This window comes from Mytilus californianus, unplaced genomic scaffold (genome assembly GCF_021869535.1).
Source record: "Mytilus californianus isolate M0D057914Y unplaced genomic scaffold, xbMytCali1.0.p SCAF_5, whole genome shotgun sequence".
Taxonomy (NCBI): domain Eukaryota; kingdom Metazoa; phylum Mollusca; class Bivalvia; order Mytilida; family Mytilidae; genus Mytilus; species Mytilus californianus.
The window spans coordinates 55,111,990-55,121,649 of NW_026262701.1; the positions used below are offsets into that span (position 1 = coordinate 55,111,990).

General features: G+C 32.8%; 1 protein-coding gene across 1 annotated transcript; it reads right to left on the reverse strand.

The window, feature by feature from the left end:
- Nucleotides 1-234: 234 nt before the first annotated feature.
- LOC127702046 (fibrinogen-like protein 1) lies at nucleotides 235-8,584 on the reverse strand. The gene is made up of 4 exons (XM_052206047.1): nucleotides 8,522-8,584; nucleotides 6,715-6,811; nucleotides 4,027-4,191; nucleotides 235-735 (listed from the first exon to the last, which is right to left on the reverse strand). The coding sequence occupies exons 1-4, from the start codon at nucleotides 8,582-8,584 to the stop codon at nucleotides 464-466; spliced, it is 597 nt and encodes a 198-aa protein (XP_052062007.1). The 3' UTR covers nucleotides 235-463.
- Nucleotides 8,585-9,660: the final 1,076 nt, after the last annotated feature.

Genomic DNA, 9,660 nt, shown 5'->3' on the forward strand with positions numbered 1-9,660 from the left:
TGTGATACTGTACAGATAACGTGATATGTATACCCTGATTAGAATAAAACCAACTCTTATACAAATTTCAGACATTTTTCAGTATTCATATTCATACAAATTATACAATTATGTAGTTCCTAGTGTTATTGTGTGTGTTCACAAAGAGTAGTTGAAGAATAATAAGTCATGGTTATATGAATGGTCATATTATTTAATCATTTGCAAAAAATACATTCAACGAAGGACGATTTATTGTATACAAGTAATTTGAATATTCGACTAGAAATAAGTGTAAATTAAATGCTCCTCAACAATTGAATTTCCCTAATAGAAATGTATTAAGATAAGGGAGATTGGCAAATGTTAAGACATATTCAAATGCAAAAAAAAAATAATAATCAGTAAAACAACTATTCCCTAATTGAAAAGATCGATTCAGTATATATGTGTCTTGTTGTCATTAATCAATCTCTATACGTTTTTAAAGTTTTGGTCTGATTTTCATAGTAACTGTTTTAAGTGAATAATCAGAACTGTACCACGCTTTCCAATACATTCCATCTCTGTTAACCACGCCACCATTGTAGTAAATGCCGTTAAGATTTGTTTCTGTGCAACCATTGAACCACCAACCAGCGTGTTCTGAGTCTAAAGCGCAATTATCTAGTTCATTATCGTTGTCATTGTCCCAAGTAGAGAAAGCCATTCCATTTAAGTTGCACTCTTCTCGAGTAGGGGATAATATGCTGTCTCCTGAAATTAATTTGAATTTATTATTTAGTAGTACAGATACCGATACAGAAATGTGTGGACAAACCAGGGTTTTTTGCGAACATATAAATTGGAGCGATTAAAGTTCATTATTGGCGAAAGAAATATAAGGTTCGATTTCATCCATCTTTTTTCAATTTTTTCGGGTTTCTCTGACTTTACTTGATCAGACAACACTGGGAATTCACCTTGCACTCGTTACGATTTTGACAGAAAATCAATAATCAGCTGATTGCATTTTATAGGTTAAGGCAAAAAAAGGACTAATCAATAAAGTTGTTGATTGTATTGTTTAATGAAATGATGTGGTTAAATGGTGTCACATGAAATCTAAAGGATTTATTTACAACTTTGCCACGCATATATATGTTTGAAGCATAGATCAGGATCCCGTTTCAATCAATCACGTCTCCTCTTTTCTTTTAACGATGGTCCGGAAATAAAATGTTCAAAAGAAAGAAAAATCTCCGACTTTAAAATTAATTTGAAGTGGGCACTTTACAATCGTTTTAGTGACGCACGTGTTTGAGGCATAGTTTTGCGTCTCAACATTTTCTTTTTGCGATGGACCGGAAAAGAAAAAGTAAGAAAAATCTCGAACGTTACCTGATGTTCAGTGTTTGTCGTTTGTTGATTTGGTTCATAAGTGTTTCTCGTTTCTTGTTTTGTATATAGATTAGACCGTTGGTTTTTCTGTTTAAATGGTTTTACACTAGTCAATTGCGGGGCCCTTTATAGCTTGCTGTTGAGTGCACGTGTAAGCCAAGGCTCCGTGTTTAAGGCCGTACTTTGACCTATAATGGTTTACTTTTACAAATTGTGACTTGGATGGAGAGTTGTCTCATTGGCACTCATACCACATCTTTTTATATCTATTTATCATTCAACTAGACGGGAAGTATATATCCGATAAACTTATTGCAGATGACTCTCCTGTTCCCAGAAGTCAAACATGATTATTTCATGATCTATAATGAAAATTTACAGTGTCTTTTAAAAAGTAAATGTTTAGTGTTTATTTATTACAATGTAGATTTAAAAATAGATTTGTAGAATTATCATAGAAAACAATGGGGCAAACTGAATATTTTTTTTTGTTAGAATGAAGGAAAATGTAAAAGAAAAATATGTTTATGTTAGTTGGAGAAAAAAAAAGTGGCGAAACATATATTGCTTTGGCGAATGAGATGGCAAAAAGAAAACGGACCCAGGGGAAACCCTGGGACAAACCAAGTTTTGTTACCTTTCACACTCAACTTAGGCCTTAGAAATATGGAGGATGGAGATATAAGTTATGGAACGTAAGATAAATAACGATCTGTTACACTTCTACACAACACATATTTCGATAAAAACATGTATTCAAATTGAAAAAAAATATAGGAATATATTAGTCCGAAAACTAAAGCTTCAACCTCCTCACAGAACTGTTAACTATTAAGAACAAATGATGCAAGGAAGTGTACATGCGCTACGTTTGTATACGACAAAATGGACGAAGAGACAAATATCGTTAATTTATGTGCGTCACCAAATTCATATGCATACATTTTCTGCAAATCTTTATGCGCAATGAATTAAATAACATTGTCACTTGACAAAGTGAAAGCACGAAGCCAACAATTGTACTGATGAGCTTGTGGTACAATTTGTACATGGTGGTGGTCGGTGAATAACAGTTAGGTAAACGAGGATAACAATAAGAAAGAAAGAAAACAATTATGTTCCCCGGCTGTATTATCAATCGTTGTTGGTACAAAAAAAAAGAGTTAAATTTCTATTGATGTTTTGCAGTTAGTAATTTATGTCAATCTAACAATGAAATGAAATACACCGATTTCATGTTGAAGAATACATTTACAAACTATGAATTTGATGAAACAGGAATCTGCAAGTTCACAATGTATTCCTATGATTAGTGCATGTCAAACAAAATGAATCTAACTAGAGCATGTAGAGGATTTTCTTGTTCCATGGAGGTTCATTTCATTGTTTGTTTTCCGGAATATTTCTTAACAATCATCCATTTACCTTATGAAGTTAACGTTGATTTATGGTTCGATAAAAACAATTATGACTTTTCTACTAGTAAATGATTAAAATATTATTTTGTCTGAGCCAAATGAGTCGGAAAATATTCGCCATTTTTCAGAGTACAAAAATGTACAGAAAAATATGAATACTATATAAATTCCAAATGCCAACCGAATCAACCAATACCATTTAAAAAGTATATTAAAGAACAGAAGTTGACCGATTTTCAAAAAACAGTAATTTGGGGAATCGCATGAACTCATAAAGGTACGAGGCCGAGTGCTTCGAAAGGACAGGCATCTCCTGCTATGCCTGCATCACTTTTGCCATGTGAATTTACACTCAGTACTTTGGGAGATACCATATGATTTTTATGGGGGGGGGGGGGGGGGGGGCTAGGATGAAATTTTTGTCCTGCATTTTTTTTTAGTTGTAATCTCTGTCCTGCCTTTTAATTTTTCACTCTATTCGGTCCTGCCTTTATTTTTTTAAAGTTTATCCTGACTTTTTTTACCTAAATTGTCATCCTGACTTTTTTTTTTGCAAGTGTCTCATCCTGCCTTTTTTTTTTTACTCAAAACTCCTGTCCTGCCTATTTTTTTTCAAATTTCATCCTAGCCCCCCCATAAAAAGGGGGCTAGGATGAAAAATTTTGTCCTGCATTTTTTTTTAGTTGTAATCTCTGTCCTGCCTTTTAATTTTTCACTCTATTCGGTCCTGCCTTTATTTTTTTAAAGTTTATCCTGACTTTTTTTACCTAAATTGTCATCCTGACTTTTTTTTTTGCAAGTGTCTCATCCTGCCTTTTTTTTTACTCAAAACTCCTGTCCTGCCTATTTTTTTCAAATTTCATCCTAGCCCCCCCCCCCCCCCCCCCCCCCCCCCCCCCCTAAAAATCAAATGGTAGCTCCCTTATTAACCAAGAGTTCAATCTCAGATTTAAAAAGTCTTTACATTTATGACCTTAGCATTTGCCTTTCTTGCCATGCTAACATTTTAAACTCTGTGATTCAAATAGGTTCACATACGGTAAACGACATGCCTGATGAATTGATATGAATTGTTGATATAGAGTATGATTCGTATGAACGATATTGTAAAAATCAGTGAAAGCGTGCTATGATTTCCTTTTTTGTTTAATGTGATGAAGAATAGAAATATACTAAACAGGTTTTACCTAAATTAAATGTTCTCGGAGAAAGTAATAACTTTCTTTTTCTTAACATGAATTTCACATACCGACATTTCCACTACAGTTGCCAATAGTGAGTACATAGTTTGTCGTTTCATTTCCAATAAAGAATGTGTCATACTCAGCGTATCTTGTCTCATTGTTCCAATCCTGAAGGTCAATTCTGAGTTTGTAGTCTTTTGTAGACAGGATATTATGCAAATTATCATTACCTGAAAAAAATTATATCTCCTTTCTTATGTTGTACCTTAAGTTCCTCTATACATGGTATATGTTCTCGCAAAAAAATGTCGAGAATTTGTCTTTTATCCAAAGGCATATAAAGCAACACGCACACTCATTATATGAGATCCTTTTGAAACTTCTTTGCTAAGGAATAATTCCTTAAAATAAGAACCAACCAAATAGAAGAAATGTTAATGTTGGAATATTACCGTCTCATATACACATTGGAGACGTTTGTTAATCAACAATGGGGAACAGTTGAACCTGTATGTAAGTACAGTCATATAATTTATGAACAGAGCAAATTACAACCATAATTTCTCAGTTACAACCATACGATGTTCATGCAACTATTAAGCCACGTATATGTCGAGATGGAAGACCAAAATCAATGAGAAAGTGTGTCTGCTCTCTTTTTTGATGTGCTATTTTAATTAGGTAATGTGGGGTAAGAATCGGGAAAAATATACCGAGGGGCATTCAAAAGTCGAACGTATACGAAATACTGACAACACCATGGCTAAAAGAAAACGACGTACAGACAAACAACAATATAAGCAACTACACGGACCATAAAAAAAATGAAAAAACATGAAGCCCACACAAATTAGGAGGTGAATTTCGTACATCTAATACAAAAACGTTAATAGTTAATACGATGTCGTATGTTCAGCATATTGTAATTACAAGAAGAGTTTTATGATTAACGAAAGACAACCTTGATGTTTAATTTAGACAACAGTAGTTTAACGATGTTCAAATCTCGTAAATCTATTTAGAAGATAAAATTCGAGGTAAAAAAAATAAAAACTGATGGAATCGCATAAACTAAACAAAAACGAAAAGCGTTTACTGATATGTGTCCATCACCAGCCATGCGAATATACACGCAGTCAAAATTTTGATTTATAAATATAACATTACTGGTTCATCTCAGTTCAGACGACTCTTCTGGTATCTAATGATTTAAGGTTGCATACGTCGTTTCGGTTAGCCAACTCGTGATGGTGACTGTAAAAAATATGAACTGTTGATTTCAGTCTTTTTTCTCATAACACGGCTGAATCTGATTTGTGTAAGGATCGCACCCTGTAATGCTGTCCGGTTAGTGTTAAAATGCACAAGCATACATGTGAAATGCAAATATTATTTTTTTAAGCTGATCGGATGAGTTACATGTCCAAATTCTTCGTTTGCTTAACTTTTCTATTACAATGTTGATTTTACAATTATGCTAACATAAGTATATACTTATAATAATTTTCAGAAGTTTTTCCTAAATATAATATTTTTTCAAAAGACAGTCGGTATTGCTATGGGAACCAGTTTTGGACCTTTTTTGTCGACTGATTCATTTATTCATATGAGACAATATACAAACAGGAGGTTCTCCGTTGGAATAAAAGTATTTAGCATTACTTTTCCTTTTTATTTTTGTCTTCGTTAATGATATGATCCGACTAAATAAATCAAAGATTGGTGACCATGTTCAACACATGTATTCGATCGGTCTTGGATTGAAGGCTGAATAATTTCAACAAAGACTGCTTCATATATTGGTATTCAAATGAAAATCGAAATCATAGTCGGTTGATAACAAAACTTCACAAAAAAAGAGATGATTTAAGCTTCGAAATTGTGAATCTTCAATTTGTATGCTGCAACATTCTGGTAATGTCTGTATTTGGAGTACATATCATTTAGTTGATTTAGATATTCAAGAACTTGTCTTTCCTATCATGATTTTAAATTGAGAGTTCCTGCTTACAATGAAGCTCTTAAACAAAGGGTTCATAATTGAAGTTTGAATGGCATCCCATCGAAGGAGAATCGTCTCTGAATTATCTTGACGTTTGTCATAATTTGGATGATCGTAATGGAATAAATGTGTCATAATGCATGCATAGCAGGAGACGCTTACCCTGACGACGCACCATGTTTTGCTCATTTTGAAGATCATGCGATTCCCTCGGTTTATGTGTGATAGCTTGATTTGTCTTTTTAATCAATTTATGAGACTAAAAAAAATGGTAAACAACTGGTGCCTAAATTCGTGGATATGTTTAACTTGTCGTAACAATCACGTTCTAATTTCCTCAATTTATCACCAAAGGTTTACAAGCAACAGCAACACTAGGGGTCTCGATATGGGAGCATGATATCACTTCCGCGTTTTAGTGGGTTCGTTTTGCCAAGTTTTTACTTTGGGAGGCTGGTATTATTTTGATCGTTTTTCTGTGTAATCTTAGCAGTAAAAAAAAATATATGAGCCTCTGCCATTTAGACTATTGTCCATCAGATATCAAATGACGTAGATGTAAGCAACTAAACAGTGTCAATTTTTTGGACTAAATTTGTTTTTGTCCCCTTTGTATCTGCTGACCCTTTAATAAATACAATATGATAGTAGTTGTTATGCCATATCATATGTTCAACATCAGACAACGTATGCGTATATGTAACGCATTCGTTAGAAAAAGAAAAACATGTAAATTAAAAAAAATCCCAACCTAACCAGTATTCACAGTTGACATTTCCAAAACCTTGTTTATAGTCTTTCCAATTTCTGTAGAAATCTGTTGTTCCATCTAACCTTCTTTGTATAACCTAATAATGTAGAAACAAAAATTTTGTAGTGTCCCTACAATCTATTTTCATCGATTGCTGTAGTCTCTATCCATTCATGTTTAATGATTAGTATCTACACAATTTGGTAAAAAGCAAGAAATCCTACAATCTTCTGTCATTCACTGTTAACATTTTTCATTAATCATTTTATTTGAATGGATTTTTTCTAAGAAGAAACCTAGCGTTTATTCCCATTAGCATAAATTGTATTATTCTAACTAAATCAAATATTAATTGAGACCTTGATATTATGTTAAAGTAATATGATACTTCATATTAAAAAAGTTGAACATGTTTTATTTACTTGTAAAATTGAGAATGGAAACGGGGAATTTGTCAAAACGACAACAACCCGACCAAAGAGCCAAAAAAAAATAACCAGCCCAATTGCGAGGAAAAACCTTGATGATGGAAGGTAAGTAGTAATAATTGATTCTTAAAAAAACAGATCAAATAGACCAAATCATAAAACAACTGTTATGGAAAAGTTAAGAATAAAAAAGAGAACGCGTGGAAAATATTAAAAAAAAAATTAAACATCGCTCTAACCATTCACGTACTTTTCCCGTGTTCCACGGTTCTGTGTTTATTGTTTATCAATGTCACCATCCTGTACATTTCGGCAACAAACTCAGAAGTTAAATAACTAGCGATCAACAATCACTGAATGAAATATAAAGTGTCGATAATACTTAATAGATTGATAACAAATGTAAAAAGAGTGCATACAGGACTTCGTGTAGTATATATGTATGCATTGGTTCAATGATTTCCTTTTCTCTATCTTATACTGTTTCTGTTAAATGTATGCATAACTGGTACATGCATAAACTCGTTACGATTAAGAACTTTACATATTGTGCATATACATGTCTATGGTTAAAGGCTTATTTTGCCGTTTTTTTATTATTGTTTTTCTTTGATTCCGTAACTAATGGACGCATATTCAATATCATTTATATATTTTATTCATACCATAAATATTAATGTTGCGATTTTTATTTGATTTGGTTTTTAATGATCACCATAAACACTTTTAATTGAGAGTAAATTCATATTCGAGACGCAAACATGTTAATAGGATATGAATCAGAACCATACTTTGTACAAGACGGACACGCTCAGCCGAATTTTGAACGTGCTAGTTCACTCAATAATCCCTATGCCTAATGAATGACTAATAAAGTTCAGCGAATTCAGAACGATGCAATCGCTCTGACTCATTTTATCTTACACACTTACTAGTGATCAGTGCAGAAACTTGATTAGTGCAAAACTACTTTACACAAAAACATGACCTAAATGTTTTGTATTTCTTCTAAAATTTTGACTTTGCGCTTTGTTTGTCCGGAAGTATTTGCTTAACTTTGAGTCCCTGCAGTCAAAACAATAAAACAAAAATACCGAAATCCAAGGTGGCTTCAAAAGGGGAAGTCTTTAAAAACTGACAAAATCAAACGCCAACAATCAACAAAATACGTGAAAAGTGCATTTTGATTACTATCCTATTCCGATCAAAATCGAAAGTCGTTCTCTACCAAAAATGCAGTTTTGGTCTGTTATAAAACTTTCATATTAACTTAATTGTTGCTGTTGTTTAAAAAGAAACCTTTTAATTTATTAGCAAGTGCTTTCCTATGGCTTACAATACATACAATACTCTAGCTAAAATTGTCAATTGTAAAATACCATCCATTTCCCATCTATCATCATATCGCAGTAGACATCAAAAGGTCCATCTTTATGATACATCGTATAAATTCCACTTGCGCTTCCATGCGGAAGGTCACTACAGTCAAAGAATTCATCTGGAATATCACAAATACACAATTCTTAAGCTAATCGCAAATTAAAATAAATACAAATGAGAAACCCGAGATTCTAGTAAATCATGTAAATAATGAAATTTCAAACAAAATATTAATATAAATAAGAAGTCAGAGGAAAACCAAACAGATAACGAAAAACAGTAAATGATAATGGCATTTATCTTATATGTACATAAGAGTAAGAATTGGTAGATTGCTAAATAAAATGCATTACTAGGATATTAAAATTTTTTAATCAACATTACAATACAGGACAGAAAATTAGGATGACCGTACACAAAAACGCTACTGTAATCTACGATATTGAACTTTTGGAAATATAGCTTCAAATTATCAACGTCATCAGTGATAAAAATATTTTTTTAAAAGTTTTTCTATCTTAGACATACAATAATACCATTAACGGTGCCAATTTTTCTGCACCAGATGCGCATTTCGATAATAAATGTTTCTGCAGTGATGCTTGATGCCAAAATATTTGAAAATCCAAAGCTTTTTAAAAAGATGAAGAGATAATGCTAATGGCATGCATGTTGGTGAACAGCAGTCCTCGTAGAATATATATCATGTGATTGTTGTTTGCGTTTCGTCCAGTGGCAAAAAGCATCATGCGTGTTCAAGACGAGAAAAAATTATGAATAAATATAATACGTAGGTCCTGCAATAAGGCGGTCAACCAGATTGGTGGACGGAGAATTTTGGAACACAACATGAAAAATAAGGAATTTTGGATTGGGACCGCAATCAGACATGCAGCATGCCACCAACAAACGTGAACAATTGTCTAGGTTATTATGTACATATGTGTATATTTATCAAAGTAGATGTGAACGTTTGTCAGCGGCAATGGTACATGTGTCCAAGGCATTATGTATACTTTGCTTTGGTCCTGTGGTCCTAGTTTGATGTATACAAAATGATCTGAATCAAATTTATTAAATTTAGCAATTGTTATTAACTAAGGTTTAAACTTCCTCAGGCAAAGTGAACCTCATATAC